At 34.2% G+C, this 18,796-nt stretch overlaps 1 protein-coding gene across 1 annotated transcript in view; it reads right to left on the reverse strand.

The window, feature by feature from the left end:
* Positions 1 to 18,796, reverse strand: part of LOC130454979 (fatty acid desaturase 2-like protein FADS2B) — a 49,114-nt gene that overhangs the window by 16,565 nt on the left and 13,753 nt on the right. Inside the window, exons 3-5 of the mRNA XM_056801741.1 lie at positions 9,349 to 9,546; positions 8,259 to 8,360; positions 3,168 to 3,293 (exon numbers count right to left, since the gene is read on the reverse strand). Coding sequence (XP_056657719.1) covers positions 3,168 to 3,293; positions 8,259 to 8,360; positions 9,349 to 9,546 — 426 coding nt within the window. The remainder of the gene's footprint in view (positions 1 to 3,167; positions 3,294 to 8,258; positions 8,361 to 9,348; positions 9,547 to 18,796) is intronic.

Consider the following 18,796-nt stretch of genomic DNA (forward strand, 5'->3'; position numbering starts at 1 on the left):
TGAGCTAAATTTAACCTCTAGTTTCCTGATTCAAAATCCATCACTCTTGCCCCATCCTCACATTCAATACTTTGTCCTTAGTTCTCCCTTTTGGGGCTAGGCAGAACTAGTCAAATTTTCCATTCACATAATAGGCCTTTAAATACACGATGGCAGCAATCATGGAAATGGAATGTTGAAACATGGAACAAAGGATGTCAGTTGGAAAAGAACTTACAACACAGAATATCTGCAATAGCTAGAAGAGACCTTAGATTATTGAATTTGGGATTTCAGCGCTGAGAGGGATCATGGTCTTTTCCAATATCTGTCATTGTAAATAACCAGTGACTGGAAGATGAGCCCACTACTTGACTCAGAATACAGCCATGCCCACTAAACTATGAGCCAAAGTTCTCAATTATAATATCAACAGGTGTACTCAGCAGGTGATCTAGTCAAGACCCAGCCCTCATTAATTTGGTGGGAGGCCAAGAAAACTGTCTTCTACAGCCAGAAAAACCTGTTTTTATATGAGACCAACTTTTGCTTTTGAATTTCAATAAGCAGCCATCCTCTGACTCAACACCTTCCTTTTAAAAAAAATTGATGAAGACTTTTCTTGTTTGCCTTCTGGAAAAGAGAATAATTACAACTTAGTAGCTGTTCTTCTGTCCCTAGTCGTCTCTCTGTCCTTAGAGATCCCCTGTGTTTCGGCTTCATTGAAGGCAAGAGGTCAGACAGTTTGTAAGACAAGGAAAACCTTTCATTTGAAGAGCTTAAGTCAAGATGACAAAATCTGTCCAGATTCTTCTGAGATGACTTTTTAAAAAAATATTTGCTATGGTCCACCAAAAGACTGACCTAAAGATGGAATTCCTATGATGGGATATCAGAGCAAAACATCTCGAAATCTAGAGAACTGAATATCAGAGCTGGAGGAATACTAGAACTTTGACTGTTAGAACTAAGAGAAACCTTAGAACATAGAATGTCAGAGCTGGAGAGGACCATAGAAAATACACAGTGAGACTTGGGACAGACCTTGGAAAATAAACCTTAAATCAGAGAATTCTAGAGCTGACCAGGTATTAGAACACAACATATTGGAAAGAGAAGGGACTTAGAACAGGAGACACACTTCTAAGAGTCCATGGAAAATAAAGTAAAATGTTGGATGTCAGAGAACATTAGAACATAAAATTAAAGATATGGAAGGGACATAAGGACAGAGAAATTCCAAATTAGAAGTAACCTTTGAATCTAGGATATGATCAAGCCTTTAATTCTCATATTTATGTCAAAAATGTGAGATTCATGGAGGAAGCTGGGTAGCTCAGAGTATTGAGAGACAGGCCTAGAGTTGGGAGGTCCTAGGTTCAAATCTGGCCTCAGACACTTTCCAGCTATGTGACCCTGGGCAAGTCACTTAACCTCCGTTGCCTAGCCCTTACCACTCTTCTGCCTTGGAACCAATATACAGTATGGATTCCAAGATGGAAGGTAAGAGTTATAAAAAATCTCCCCATCTTTCAGGAGTCAGCTAACAGACTGGGACATTTTCTTTATTCTTTTTAAATATTTTAATCTTTTTTAATCACTCCAGTCTTCTTATTCTCTTTTTTGGTCCTCTAATGTTTATTTTAGGTGACACTCATTTCTCCCTTAATCAATTTACTCTACCAAAGACTTTTTGAGTGTCTTTTCTCATCTTTCAAGAGTTATAGAAGAGATTCTTGAATCCAAGAGGAATGTTGTATTGGGTAACCTTTAATGCCCTCTCCAGTTGAGTTATAACACAAAAGAGTTAGAGCTGTGAGGAAACTACAGCATCATCTAGGTCTGGGAATGACCTTGGAACATAAAACATAGAACATAGAATGGTACATCCAGAAGGACATTGGAACACAAAATATGAGAGCTGGAAGGAATTTAGAAGAGAAAATATCTGAGCTAGAAAGTATTTAGATTGAGGAAGATCATAGAACTTAGAATGCTAGAACCCTTTCATTTTAGATGAGGAAGTTCAGGTCCAGACAGATGAAGATGCAAGATCATATAGTACATCTTGGAGCCCATATTTAAACTCGGGATCTTTTGAAACCAAATCCAACTCTTTCCACTTTGCTATGTCCCCATCTTTCTACAATATTACTATTGTTCTGTGAACTGCTTGAATCCAAGTACCCTGCCTTTTCCAGTGCCCCATCCCCAGTGCCATATTCAGACCTTAGAATACAGTGTGAGTTTTAAAATTAATATTCAATAACTATTATATTTTAAAAGTTTTACTCATAACAACTAGTGTAAAAGCTACCTAAACAACCCAACCTCGTCACAAGAGAAGAGAGGAAGAGGGAGGAGTTACAGCCAATTTATAACCAATCATGCAAATGTGAGGATGCAGAAAATAGAGAAAAGGATTCTAGGTAATAAAGGGATTTTAGGTAATGTAGCTTTTAGGGGTTCAAGAATTTCCAACTATAAAACAGTAAGTACTTAATGAATTTTTTTTTAGTAAATAGATACATAAATTGATTGATAAACATTTACTCAGTGTCAGCTCTATGTAAAGCCCTAATCTAGGTATAAGAAGGGGGAGATGAAATTTTCTCTGATCTGGACAATCCTAAATTCTACAAGTGGAAAATAGCATGCAAATAGAGAAAGTAAATCATTTATGACTGGTGTGGGAATACCACAACAACTGAGGGAATCAAGAAAAGCCTAATGGAAGAATTCACCTGTACTGGGTCTTGAAGGGGGGTTGGGATTCCAATTTTAGGAAAAGGAGACAGACAGCCTGTGTAAAAGGTGTGACACTAGGTGTGCCAGAACATCATGTACATGTAAGAGCAAGTAGTCCAGTTTTTCTAGAACATAGAGTATGTGAAGGGGAACAATGAGAAACCAGTCTAAAGATTTGTTTGAAGTCAGATTATAAAAGGCTCTAAATTTCAGACAAGCTGGTATTTTGTCCAGGAGTTATGGAAGTATCTTGAGCTGTTGAGTTGACTTAAATATAAGTGACATGATTTTATTAGCCTGTATGTGTATGGCATAAGGGAGGGCTCATTTTCTTTGAATTCTCTTGAAGCTCAATAGTCTATGGCATTTTTTAGGGTGTCTCCAGTTCTTTCAAGCTTATCTTTGAATTTTATGTGCCAATATACTCATACTCAACATACCTTGACTGGTTGTGACTCCCCGAGCACAAAAAGTGGCCCCATGTCAATATCTGGGTCTTTGGGATAGATATTGGGCTTTGCATGATGCTGGAAGTGACGATAATTCCACCACTTTGGTGACATGCCCTGAGGAGGAAAGAAGATTCAGAAACAGGAAACTTGATTTAATTCAAGATATGATACAGTCTCATTCTTTCCCCTCCCTTCCCTTCCATTGCCTAGCCCTTACCACTCTTCTGCCTTGGAACCAATACACAGTATTGATTCTAAGATGGAAGGTGAGGGTTTAAAAATAAAAAATAAATTGGGAGGGACATCTTAATGGCTTGATAATAAATGATAGTTATCTGGGTATATAACTTCAGGCAAACATAACACTCCCTCACATTTTTGAACAACCTCTCTAGATTTGATTGATTTAACTCCTACAACACTGGCAGTAAAATAGGGCAGATATTAGTATGTGTCAATGGATATATGGAGAAAATAAGGTTAAAGTTAATTAGTGGCACTGACAGAGAAGTTCCCAGGTATTATTTTCCATCAGGAAAGTATTAGAAATGTATAGCCTCCTGAAAGCAGGAAGGGATTCATAGAGATTATTTACCCCAGGGATTCTTAACATGTGGTCCATGAACTTTATATATATAATTTTCATTTTTAATTACAATTTTAATTTTAATATATTATAATATGTTAAATATATTTATATACACATATGTATTTTTATTATATACTATTTATATTTATTTATTATTTTAAAATTTATATTTTTATATATTTACATTTATCTAAATATAAAGATAAACAACATATTTAAATATAATGAAAAATGAATAAATATAAAATACATAACTATAAAGAATAAATATAAAATATATAAATATATAAAAAGTAATATATAAGTAAATACATATAAGTAATATATAAGTAAATATATAAATATATATAAAAGTGATATAAAATATAAATAAAATAATAAATATATTTATTATATTTAAAATATATTTATATATATATACATAAATGATTGTATTTCATTATAAATGGCTTCCTTTGTAGTCCTTTGTAATTTCAAACCTTTAGATATCCCTTTCTGAGATGGGTCTTTAGACTACTAAAGAACTTTATGTAACAAAAATATTAGGAATTCCTGACCTAACTTAACTCTCCTCATTTTAATATGATGGAAAATGAGATCTAGACAAGACAATCAATTTGCATAGGGTCATGCGGCTAATTAATGGTAGCTTTGGGACTCTTGCCCAGCTCTTTTGACTATGGAGTCCATTCCAATGGTCTTTTCACTATGCACCTTCCTTCTTTAGAGGCCTCAAAAGTTCTCTTGGTCTAGTTCCAGGATTTTGGAAAACCAATAGCTCAATCATTCATCGATGAATCAGCACGCTATTTGGAAGCATCTCTAGGAGATGCCCACTGTAGAGTAGAAAGCCCACTTTCTGGGCAGGCTTTCACATGTCCATTTTCCTTGTCTTACTGATGTTTTTCATTTCCCTCATCTTATATATTCCTTGGAAGAAACTACTAAATTTATAGCTTTCTGTCTTGCTAGAAGACTTTCCTAATAATGGCTTGGATGAAGGTTGAACTATATGAGTAGCTGATTATAACATTTTAATTGATTTAATTACCCTAATTAAATTAATTTAAATTGAAAGGACTATGAATGACCTTAGGCAAAAATTTCAGAACTGGAAGAGATCTGAGACCATGTATGGTTCAAACCTCTTCTTTGAGACGCCCAAAGATGCACAGCTCCATAGCTAGCAGATCTGGCTCTCCCAATTCTTGGTTGAGTACTATTTCTGTTACAATACCTTGTCTTGGTTCTTTTGAATCCTTTAATACCACTTCCTAGCACCGTGTAGTGGACAGACTATCAGTTTTGGAGTCAGATGCACTGGGTTCAAATTTTGTGTCAACTATTTACTGCTTATGTGACTTTAGGCAAGTCACCTTATTTCTCTGTCTCATTCTCCCCATTCGCAAACTGGGAAGATGGGAATTGGTGACTCTCAAATCCCTTTCAACTCCCAAACTCTGATCTTGTGATCTGGGATCCAGCATTTCCTTGGCCCACATCCAGCAAGCTATTTGCTTATGGCCAATGTCCACCTCTGGCAAATGATGGAGGTGAGACAGAGCTCTGGACTTTATTGCTTCTCACAAAGGTCCAAAGCCACTTGGGTTTTGGGTGAACAAGGAGGGAATCACATAGCTCTAGCTTTACGACCTTATTTATCTTAAGCAGCTGCTATAGATGACTGACAAACACCATAGGAACAAGAGACTTTCCAACTGGTTATTTTGAAAGCAGTGTGGGAACCAACCATGTGTGGGAACTATCAGATAATTCCAAAACAAGTTGATACTGAGCCAGGTTCACTCCTTAGCACACCTATGCTACTTGGGATGCCACCTTAAAGAGGAGCGAGGTAGAGATGTAACATAAATCAAAAAAATTCTGGCAGCTTATTTGCCTAAGGGATTTTTAATTTCTCCATCTGTAAAATGGGAATCATGTTCCCTTCTCTGTTTGCATCACACAGTTATTGTGAGTATAGTAAGAGATAAAGTGAATAAAATCTCTGGCCAATATAGAATATGAGAGATAGTTATTGAGAGTCCTTGAAATATCCCTAAGACAAAAGACCTGGGCTGGACTCTTGCATCTGCTAATTGTGACAAGGAAATCATGGGGAAATTTCCAACATTCATAAGTCTAAGAAATTTTAAGGTTTACAATATTAGTCACTGAGTGAACCTGAAAAAGTCATAACCTCTCACTTCTCATCTGTAAAATGGGTATGGTATCATGACTTTAGTCAGAAAATGTAGATTTCAATTCCATTTTTGACAGTTACTGTCCATGAGGGCAAATCTCAGATTAGATTTAGATGTTTTATTTTTGAGCTAGCAGGGAACACAGATGTCATGAAATCTAATAGCTTCAATTTGAAATTGAATTTGGAAAAAAAGCTGGATTTTCTCCCTTTTTTTGAAACACTCCCACAATATATAATTTTACTCGTCCAGACAGACCATTTACAAATATTAGATCAATCAATTTCCAACATCCATAAAAATGTAGCTTTCTTACTAAAAAAGATTGGTGTCTAAATAAGAAAAGACAAAACCCAAACTTGAATGAAAGCTTAGCCATCACATCTAAAATTGGGACTTTTGTTTGGGCCTTCGTATTTTTCTCTCCCTCTAACATATCCTGCTCGAGTTCCAGTTCCCATTCCTCTAGAGCTCTGCCCACCCACAGGCCTAGCTCTTCCCTGACCAAAGTGATCAGTATGCATATTTATTCTAGTCTGAGGACTAGAAAGATGATGATTAATAATAATAATGACTATATTGTTTATGTAGCCCTTTTAAGTTCATGAAGTGATTTACAGTTATATTTAATTTTCACAGTAACCCTGAGAGATAGGATTATTACCCCATTTTACAGATGAGGAAACTGAGGTTGAGAACACTTATCCAGAGTTCATGCAGCCAGTAAGTATACAAGGCAGTACTTGAACTCAGATCTTCCTGATTTCAAATTCAACACTTTATCAACAGTATCACCTAGCTTGCTGTGGTCATGCTGGGAGTAAGGAAAGACAAATGATGAACCATATCCCATACTATCTCCACTCTGTCATGGGTTCATTTTTACCAAGAAGTTCCCTGAGCTAGAAAGAATAAGTATACCAATATTCCCATTTTACAGATGAGGAAACTAAGGCTTTCAGAGTTTAATGATTAGTGAGTGATCATAGAGTGAGCTAGAACCCAGGTTTCATGAGTTTGAATTCACAGGGCCCTTCACAGTTTCTAGATGCTTAAGTTCACTGATCCTGTTTCCTCATTTGTCAAATGGAGATAATGAGACTTAAGGATAGTAATTCACATTTATTTTGAGTTTTAAGGAGAATAAAGAGATTTCCCCCACATCGATCTCCTGAAATAGGAAATGCATTTAGTTTGGTGCCATTTATAGATGAAGAAACGAACTTCAAGAGTGAGATGACTTGATTGTGGTCATGAGAAAAATCAGATTCTATATCCAGAACTCATTCAGCTGAATTACTCTCTCACAGAGCACTCGTGGGAAAATAAAAACCTAATGCTCTTTCTTTCACCTCACACTGTATTCATTAGGAGGACCGGTAGGTGGTGCAGCCAATGGAGTGCCACTTCTGAAAACACGAAGACTCATCTTTGTGAGTTCAAATCTGCCCTCAGACCCTTACTAGCTGACAAAGAGCTGGACCTACTGAAGGAGCACATATTCCTTGGAAGAGAATATTCGGCCTGGTGATCTTGGTGGACTATGGGGATTTTTCAAAGCAGCTGTAATAAGGATCAAAGATAATTTCTGCCTCTGAGGAGTTTATATTGCGATTCTTTATTGTTCAGCTGTTTAAAGGATATCTGACTTGTCATGAACCCATTTTTGGATTTTCTTGATAAAGATATTAGTGTGCTTTTCCATTTTCTTCTCTAGCTCATTTTACAGATGAGGAAATTGAGGCAAACAGGATGAAATTATTTGCTTTAGGATCACACAGCTAGTGTGTTTCTGAAGCCAGATTTAAGATGCATCTTCTTGACTGCAGGCCTGATGTTTTATCCAAAAAGGTTACCGTCAACCAAATGGGAATCAATTAAATTATTATTTATAATATAATATATAAAATAATAAATAAATATAAATCATAAATGTGTGAAATATCACTTCATCCCTCTGGTTCTCAGTTTTATTAGCTCTTAAATGGAGGTAACACATACTATCCCCCTCATAGGGCTATTGTCTATAAAGATCTCTCTAAATGTAAGCTGTTAGTTAGCACTAGGCATTTAAAGACTTTGTTTCTCCATCTATTTGTAATTACTTGGAACAAGAACCAAGTTCTAAGTACCAAGTAGGAATGACAGGAGCTGAGTAATCATTTCTTAACCACGTATGACTTTAGGCTTTCTCAATAGTTGTCTCAAGTGTTTGAGACCTTGTTTTTCCTCCCCATTTCAGAAGGGTTAAAAGAATGCACATGAGTCTCCTTGAATTATCAGTACCTTTATATGCCCCATCACGAACTTATGCATGAGATGATTCCACTTGGATTTCTTAAAGATGGAGAGATGTCCAGTGTCATGCTGCAAAAATGAAGCCTGGGCCTAAGGGACGAGAGTGAATTCAAATTGTGAGGCTGAGAGGATGGCTGGTAAAGCTTTGAGTCTGAGTCCAGTGGCAGGCCTTGTTTTGTCTTGTTATGCATTGTTGAAGGACCCAGGATCACTAAGTTGCCCTCAGCCCAGTTTAGCCTGACTCTGGAGACTGTGGCCTCTGCCCATGCTACAGCCTCTTGGAGCCACTGATGAGAATTAGGTGATCATTATCAATTATTTGAACTGAATAACTAACCTAGTGATCTGGAGAATAATTCTGAACTTCAACATGGCTATAAAAGAGATTCAACTCAATTTCATAAACACCCATTGCCCACCTAATCTTCGTGAGGCTATACTCGGAGTGCTTGGAAAAGAAAAAGGAGACAGTGGAGTTTCTGCCTTTGAATAGCCCATCTGATATACTAATGGGCATGGAGAGACATGGGATGTACAAAGAGTATATGACAAAAGGCAGAGTGTAATAAAGGCAAAGAACAGAGCGAAGATACATTGGTGTGATGGAGAGACGAGGCTATAGGTGTAACAGTTAAATTAGTCTCTTGTAATAAAAGTATTATATTTTATGAGGTTTATTAATGATTATTAGAAATCAAGGATACAAAATAATAAGCCACATGCCTAGGGCATGATTAGCCCTTTCACAGCCTATTTGCAACATGTTGCAACCTCTGAGTAGAGGAAGAGAGCGCTTTAAATAATCAATTGTGATCTCAACCAGGTGGAGACTCAGGTGAGATTATAGGGAATTCTGGGAAGTACCAAGGACTTTTGGGGATTGAAATCTGGGGTTCAAATCTCCATTTTTACATAGGGGAGGGAGTTTGAGGCTATAGAGGATTTAATAGCATGATTGGGGGGCATTTGCCTATTTCTGGTGGCTAATTGAAAGCAGAAGGCACGGACCTATGCTATGCAAGGAAAAGGGGTACTGTACCTTCTGCTCAAGCATCAGATATTTCAAGGAACTTCTTACCTGGGAAACTGTAAGTAGAAAAGAAATAAAGATTGTCATAAGCCAGCCATTGCCGAAGCTTCTCAGTAGGAACCAAACCAAAGCCTCCAAAAGCAGAATCTGGATGAGGTGAGTGAAGAAAAAGAGGAGATTGGGCTCCAACAGGTTCAAGTCTTCCACTGTCTTCCTCAGTACTCTGAAATCCTCAACCAGCTGGACCTGAAAACAGAAAACAGATCATCAATGGGAATAGTGACTACTTTTACTCCATTGATTTCCTTCATCAAATTTACTTTAATTAAAAAAACGAAAAACTTTTCTGAGCTTTTCTCATTAATTAACACTCCAGAAGCACCTATTAGGTGCCACTTATTGCGTATCTCTAGAGTAAAAAGCATAGAACCACTTGCTTTGGAATATACAAAAATCAAAGAATTCTAGAGTTGAACGGCTATTCGTGTAGAGCTGCCCTAATCTATATCTGAAAAAAAAAAGGACATCTTAAACAGACAACAAGGAATCATACAGGATTTACTTGAAGACTTCCAGTGAATGGTAAATTACTGTCTCCTGACAGCAGCTCATTTTACTCATTCAAAAGGGTGGAGTCAGAGTGTCTTCTAATATCTATTTTATGGAACCACCAAAATTTGGCAATTTCACAATATTCACTTACAAAGTTAATAAATGGTTACTTTTTATATTTATATTTTTTGCAGTTATAATTTGTGATTTTTGGTTCTATTAATTTTGCTCTGTATCAATTCATACAGATATTTTCTTGCTTCTCTATATTCATCATATTTGCCATTTTTTATAACAGTAATATTTCATTACATTCATGTACTATAATTTATTTAGCTATTACCAAGTTAATAGGTATCTATGCTGTTTCCAATTCTTTGCTTTCACAAAAATGTCCTACTTTACGATTTTGGTGAATATAGGGATTTCCTTCCTGTTAATGGCCTCCCTGGTGAAGAAGACCAATAATGGAGTTTGTGGTTTAAAGGCTGTGGACATTTTAGTCACTTTATTCACATATTTCCAAATAACTTTCTAAAATAATTGTAATGATTGAGAGCTCCACCAACAATGTAGCAGTGTACCACTCTTCTTACAATCCCTCTAACATTCAAAATGCCCTTCTTTCATCTTTGCCAGTTTCAGGGTGTGAGGGGAAATGTCAATTTTATTTTTATTTGCTTTTTTCTTATTATCAGTGATTTTGAACATTCTTTCATGTAGTTGTGAATACTTTGCAATTCTATTGAAAACTGTTTATACATATTCTTTCACCACTTATCTACTGACTAACATTTAATGTATATATACATATATTATAACATACATATATGTATAAACTGTCTCTATGTATAAATACATATGTTAATTATTCATATGTGTTAAATAACAAACTCTCATCAGAGAATTAATTACAAGGTTGTTTTCCCCATTTAACTTTTTCTAATCTTACGTATATTTATTTTGTTTATACATAAACTCTTCAGTTTTGTGAAATCAAAGCAATAGCTTTTATCTTTTGTGATTTTGTAATTCTTTGATAAAGAATACACCTATGATCATAGATAAGAGATATGGTATCTATTTCTCTTTTAATTTTTTAACAGTAAGAGATCACATTGAGATAAAAAAAATCTTGTTAAAAAGTATTGTGGAATATGGTGCAAGGTGTTCATCTAAGTTTAGTTTCTACCAGCTGCTTCCTGAGTTTCCCAGATATTTAGAGTTCTTTCTGAAGTATTTTATTTTTTATTTTACATAGTTATCAAATTGATTTTTTCCCTAATTTCCCCTGGTTAAACCTGTTCCTATGATTTACTTATCTACTTTTTAATTAACAGCAGGAGGTTTTAATAAATGAGGCTATATAATGTAGTTTGAGATATGGAAATTCTATTCCTCTTTTCCTTGGTATTATAGATTTTGTTTTTCCAAAATAATTATGTTATTATTTTATCTGGTCCTGTAGAATCTCCCTGACAATTTGATTGGAATAACATCAAAACATTAAATTTAATTCTGATAGTACTATCATATTATTATGTTGAAATGACCCAGACATGAGCACTGAACTCATTGTTTTAACTATTAAATTTTTTTTTATTCTTGAAGATATATTTTGTAGTTGAATCTTTACAACTCATTTTCTACTTGTGGACTTCATGTTTAGACTGGGATTTCCATTTTTTTTATTATTGGTTCTTGAGTTGGTTGTCATACTACAAAAAAATTGTCATTTTTGAGGATTTACTTTGTAGTCTATAACTTTGCTAAAGCTATTGTCTTAATTAATAAACTTGATGATTCCCTAGGATTTTTAGAGTATATTTTCATATTATTAGCAAACAGGAATAGTTTTATTTCATATTTGCCTTTGTTTATATCTTTAATATGTTTCTCTTCTCTTATTGCTAGAATGTCTAGAATTTTGTGAAGTAATTGTGTGCATCCTTGCTTTAAACTTGAATTTTCTGGGGAAACTTGTAGTATATTCTTATGGCATAAAATATTTACATTCTATTTTAGAGAACTAATTTTTATAATAAAAAAAATCCCCTCATGCCTATGCTTTAAGGATTTTTTAAGCAGAAAAGAGTGTTTTATTTGTTAAAGTTTTTGCTCTATTTATTGAGAAAATAATGTAGTTTGGGATGTTTCTGTTTTAAATATGCTTTATTTTGTTGATTGTTTTCCTAATCTTACCTGACCTTGGATCTCTGGTAAAAATCAACTGAATAAAAATTAATGCTTTCTTCTATGAATCACTATAGTATGTTATTTTGTTTAAAATTTTTGAATGGATATTCATTAATGATATCATTCTATAGTTGACTTATATTTTATACTTCCCTGCTTTCAGTATTTGGAAAATATTTGCTCATAAAAGGAGTCTGGCAGAGAATTTTCTTTCACAATTTTGAGAATAATTTAAATGATATTGGACTCATTGTTCTTTAAAAACTTGATAGAATTCTCTTTTAGGTCTCTCTACACCAGAAATTCTCCCACTCCTCCACTTCTACTTTGGGTAAAATCCTTATAGTTTTAGTCCTATTTCTTTTTTTTTTTCTGAGATGGGATTAACATCTCCATTTGGTTTTCTGTGTATTTGGATATTTAATATTTTTGAAGGCATTCCTTTATTTATTTTGTTTTCTTAGGTTTGTTGGAATATAATTATGTAGAATATATTCTGATAATTCTTTTTCTTTCTTCTGATTTTGTAGTAATTTTATTCATTTGTTTTTTTGGTATTTTGTTTTGATTTCTTGCTCCCTAAAAATATCAGATGGTTAAAGGTTTATTAATTTCATTAATATTTTCAAAGGATACTTTTAATTTTTATCATTTCTACAGAAATTTTTGCTATTTGTTTTTCCTGTGATATTTAATATCTTCTATTTTGTATTTATTTTAGATTTGTTTGTTGGCTTTCTAAAAATTTAAAATGAATATTTAGTTCACTTCCTTTTCTATTTTGTTAATGTTTGTTTTGAGGGATAAAGTGTTTCCTCTTAAACTTTAGCTGCATCCTAGAATTTTGGTACCTTGATATCTTGTCTCTTCATCTTTCTTTTTTCTCATTTGAATTAGTTTATTTAGTCAATTTAGAACATTATTACTTGGTTACAATAATCACATTATTTCCCTCCCTCCCCTTCACCCACCCTTCCCACAGCTGACCCGCAATTCCATTGGTTATTACATGTGTCTTTGATTAGAACCTATTTCCATGTTGTGGATGTGTGCACCAGGATGCTTATTCAGGATCTACATCCCCAGCCATATCCCTTTGACCCAGGTATTCAAGCAATTGTTTTTCTTTGGTGTTTCTACTCCCACAGTTCTTCCTCTGAATGTGGATAGTGTTCCATCTTGTAGATCCCTCAGAATTGTTCAGGATCACTGCATTGCCACTAATGGAGAAGTCCATTACATTCGATTGTACCACCGTGTATCGGTCTCTGTGTACAATGTTTTTCTTATTGTCTCTTCATCTTAACTTTCTTTCAAATAATTATTAATTACAACTTTGATTCATTCTTTTATTTGGAATTTCATTGTTAGTTTTCTCTTGGTTCTGTATCTTTTGTTTGTGCTCCCTAAACTTGACTACTTCTTTTCTTGAGTTTTGGTTCATAAAAGATATATTTACTATTTCTATCTTTAATTTGCAATGCATTTTGCCCTAAACCATAGCCACTTTTTGTGAAAGTTCCATGTCATGCTGAGAAATATGTATATTCTCTAGTATACACATGTAGAAAATGACAGTTTCTCCAGAAATTTGTTTAATACTCTATTTTTCAAATTCCTTATCTTTGTTAGATTTATTCACAACAGAGAAGAGACATTATATTTTCATGTAGAGATCTGGTGCTTATGGAGCCTATTTATCATGCCTCAGGAAAAGAAGAATCAGCACTCTTAGAAAAACTGGCATCAGAAGAATGGGAAGTCATAGAACCAGAGAAGGCCCAATAAGAGAAGTCATTATTGCATTATGTTCTATTTCTTTTTGTATTTCAATTAATTTTTCCTTTATTAATCTAGGCAATAAAGCATTTGAAACAGATGAGATTAACATTGACATTAGTTTTATTGTCTATAGTTTTTTTTGCATAATATAGTTTCCTTATTTGTCTCTTTTTGGGTTGTGATTGTTTTTATTTTTTCTGCCAGGCATAGTTGTAAATCTTTTAAAAGAAATCAATTAAAGAATGATAGATTTTTATTCTGTATATATCTTTGTTTTTTAAGTTATGTTTTTTGTAAGCAATAGAAATTAATTTGGTTTTGTTATCCAGTCTCTCCTTTTTAATTTTGATTGAATTGTCTAATCCATTTACATTTAAAGTTATGACTTAGTTTTATACTTTTCTGTATTTGTCTCTAATACTGTTTTTCTCCAAACCAGGATTTTCCCCCTATTTTTCTGTAAAAATAGTACAGATATTATTTCCACATCATTCAGCTTAAGGGTGCAATTCCCTGTGATATGGAAAATTCATATATCTTTTTTTGCTTTCTCTTTGTACCAGAGAAGGTCTGATTCTTTTATAGGGTGTTTACAATACCCTGTTGTAAAATCTGTGTAAACTATTTGGCAGTAGACTACTAAATTTCAAAGTGTTTTCTATGTCATCTGCATGCATTCAAGTGGCATCTGCAACTTCTGAAAAACTACCCCCTCCCAAATTCTCATTTTATTTCTTATATATCAAAACCCCAAAAGGGAACTTTGTGATGTGGAACATATATCTGTATTTGTCTCATTAGTGATTTTATCTTAAACTGCTTTAAGACAATATCATTCCTGTTAACTCTCTTTCTTTCATTTTCAAGCTTCATTCCTTCCATTTGTCACCTCTTTCCCCAGTTCTTGAGTTTCTTTTATTTGTTGATTCATTTTTTCTTCCTTTTATCTAGTTTTTCTAATTCCCTTTTTTTTTTTCAGTTAGGTAGTGAACTTAAGCTGCCCCTCTATCATCCTCTTCAAATTGTATTGGTTCATGAGTTTTGTAATTTCAATCTTTGTGTGTTTTTCTAAAAAAATTATTTCTTTCACTCATCCTCTCAGTCATTTTGATTCTCTTTATGCCTCTTCAAGACTTCAGTTCTTTGATTCATGTGCTTATACTTAGTTCTTCTTTGATATCTGTATTCCTCATGTAATTTAAGTTTATTTTTTAGGTTTTCTCTTTTAAACAATTTCTATGTTCTTGTCTTATGAATCTAGTCCCTTGGCCCTCTCTTCTTTCTCTTCTTCATTCCTAGAAATATTTATTCCGGCAGATGATAAAGAGGATAAAAATATGGGGACAATTCTTTTATGTCTCTTATGATACAGTTAATTATTAAAATGTGTTCTCCCTGTGATCATTTCCCCCTCATTTTCCATGATATCTCCTACCTGGATCCATGTCTTCCTGCTCTTCTTGGAGCCAGTTTCTCTAGGAATTCTGATTGACTTTATGCTGTCAAGATGATTCATCTTTCTAAATACTAAATATTTGATAATTATAGTCTTTGTAAGATCCTTCCACCATGGAAACAATATTTTTCCCCTTTTTTCCTTCATATTTTAAACACTTCTTTTGTTTCCTCTCTGTCTTGTAGCTCTTCTTTTTGAAGGGCTACAGCAATTTTTTCCCTTCATTATTAACTATTGACCTAATTAGGGTACATCATATTCTCCCTTCTCCCTCTTTCTTTCCCTTTCTTCTTTTATGTACCTTCAGTTCTGCAGTTTGGTACCATAAGAAAACAAACAAACAAAAAATCCATTAATTCTAATGTAGGTGAGTGTAAGGTTCATTTAGTCCATGAAGTTTCAGGTTTTTTCCTCCTCTATCACTTCAATTTGAATTTTACTTTCCACTTTGTTTCCTTGTGGACTTTAGAAAGGAAGCCCCTCAAGGTCTTTCTGGTGGTGTTTTGTTCTGTTTTTTTTTTTTTTTTGTTGCTAATACCTAAGAATCTTTGCATTTTTAGGCCTACTGTTGGTTTCATTGTTTTGTTTTTTTTCCTGGAGTAATGCATTTGTTACTCTGTTTTTTTCTTGGTTGCTGCATTCATTTACGTTTCTTTTATTTCTTTTGTTGGCAGTTTTTTAAAATAAGTAATACATGAAAGTTTGTTTTTCTTTGTAGGAGTACTTCAAATACTTCTTTTTATTGAACATCCATATTTTTCACAAATAATGAAATTTAGATCTATAGGGTATTCCACTTTGTAATGCATCTTGAACATGGTTGCTCTTCAGAATGCATTAATCCATACCTCCCTATGGTTTCTGGTAGGGATAGAATAACCCTTCAGGTCATACCCTCTAACCACTGGTATCACTCAGACATCTATCCTGGTCCCTGTTCTATTCTCCCTCTATACCACTTCACTTGGTGACCTCATCTGCCATTATCAATTGAATTATCAGTTTTCTACTGATGGTTCTTATATCTACCAATGCAGACTCAAATTCTGCTGACCTTCGGTCTGTCATTGGCAATTGCCTTTCAAACATTTTATACTGAATATCTAGTAGACGTCTTAAAATCAATATGTCCAAAGTGGAAATTATCTTTTCCCCAAACCTTCTCCACCTTCTCACTTTCCCTGTTACTGAAGAGAGTAACAGAACCCTCCCAGTTCCTCAACCTTGCAACTTAGTAGTAGTCTTGGACTCCTCCTTATCTTTCACACTCTGTATCCAATTTGTTGCCAAGGCTTGTGGATATGCAACAAATCATTTTAATATCTTTCTTATCTCCTCTAACACTCCCGTCACTCTAAAGAAGGCTCTCATCATTTTATGCCTAAATTATTGTAATTGCCTTTGTGGGAGTCTAACTGTCTTAAATCTCTTTCTACTATAATCCATCTTTGATTTAACTGTTAAAGTAATTTTCTGAAAATGCCTCACTTCCCACCACCTCCTTAATTGATAAACTATATAGGTTTCAGGGTCAGATACAATATCCTTGTATTGCATTCAAAACCCTTCATAATCTAGTCCCCTCCTACCTTTCCAGTTTTTTTCCTCCTTATTCACTGACGCATTTCTGCTTTACTGTTGCTATGTTCTCTGACTTAGCTTTCCTTCCAGGTCACCAACACATGATTTATGCATGGAAAAGTGCTCTAATCTGTCCACTTTGAGTATCTTGACCAGTTTTATTTATTTATTTATTCATTCATTCATTCATTCATTCATTCATTTATTTAATTTTTGCCTTGGAGTAATGGCTTTTATTGAATGCTAATGGTTACCTTGCAGAGGATAAGTCTATGATCAGTTTAGCACTTTGCACCACATATTACCTTTGTCACTCTCCCTATATATCCATGGCATATTCTTGCCTTTAGGTAAACAGAGGACAGTGTTGGTGATGATAAAGTGGTGAGACTCTTAAGTCTTAAGTAGTAAGTGACTATTGTGGTTGCTGTTTCTGACTGTTTTTCATGAAGACTACTGGCCATTTTGGAAATTTGTCCAAAAAGACACCAAGCTGTGCATACTCTTTGACCTTGCTACATCCCTAGATGTAGACCTATTAGGTCTATTTCCTTAAAGTAATAAAAAAAAGAGGGAAAAGATCTCTATTCAAAATATTTATAGCAGCTCTTTTCTTCAAGGTAGCAAAAATTGTGGTACATGGATAAAATGGGATATTCTATTGTCATAATAAATGATGAAATGGGAAATTTCATAGACAATTCAGATTTTTATGAACTGATTCAAAAGGAAGTGAACAGAACCAGGAATACAATTTATACAATTATAAAAACATCATAGAGAAAAATAACTTTTAAATCCTTTAAAAGTGATCATTGTAATGATAAACCATGAGTTCAAAAGAATGGCAATACGACATTCAATTTACTTCCTTTGGGAGGTGGGGATGATAGACTTAAAATTCATACACACAGAGAGGCCTACAATTTGGACATGGCTAATGTAGGAATTTGTTTTTTGGCGTATTAAATAATATATGAAGATATTTGTTTTTCTTTTCTTTCCTTTTTCCCCTTTTAATTTCTTTAATTTGGAATGAAGTAGGGAATGGAGAAGATTAATTAAATATTTGTTTAATTTTTGAAAAAAGTAGCCTTTTTAGTCCAAACCTTGAGAAAGAGGGACTATTTCCCCACCTTTGTATTCACAGGGCTTAGCACAGTACCTGGCATGCTATAACTGCTTAATAAACACATACTTTTGATTGATTCATTTCAAGACATCCATCTCCAGAAATAAGATAGATTCTCTTGAATATGAGGTTTACCAATGTTTTGACTATTGGAAGGAGGATCTGGTTGGTCTGAATCCTGTCCCTATTTGTGACCTTAACTTGAATGAATTATCCATCCTCCTGAGATAAAATTTTTCTATCTATAAAAAGAGGACAATAATACATATATAATTTGCCCCCTCAATACTTTTGTGAGAAGATGACATAATACAAGTACATGTACTCTGTAAAAGAGCTACGCATATAGATAGTATGATGTAGTGTCTTTAAGAGTTAATCTCAGAGCAACTATTATGATCTACAAGAATTGTAGGGTTGGGAGATGATATGTGTGAAATTACATTAAAGGATACAAATATAACCTCCCTCTCTTCCTTCTTTATTTTTCCTTTCTTACTTTCTTTTTTGGAAAGCCAATATACCATTTCTCTAATCTAATTGATTCGCTAAATCAAATTGAGTTGAGCTAGAAATGGGTTAAAATGTATCAGAATCAGGGCTGAGCCAAAAGTATCAAGAAGCTGTTTTTCCAACCCCTCAGGAATATGACTAGATCCATGAAGGTAATATGTATTTTCCTCTTGGGGTGTTATGTAGCTGAGTCAATGTGGCTTTTACCTTCAAAGAGTTTCAGGTTCCATATTGCATTTCCTTCTACGGTGAATATTTGAGGTCAGATTCTGATTATTCTGCCC

This window comes from Monodelphis domestica, chromosome 6 (assembly GCF_027887165.1).
Source record: "Monodelphis domestica isolate mMonDom1 chromosome 6, mMonDom1.pri, whole genome shotgun sequence".
NCBI lineage: Eukaryota > Metazoa > Chordata > Mammalia > Didelphimorphia > Didelphidae > Monodelphis > Monodelphis domestica.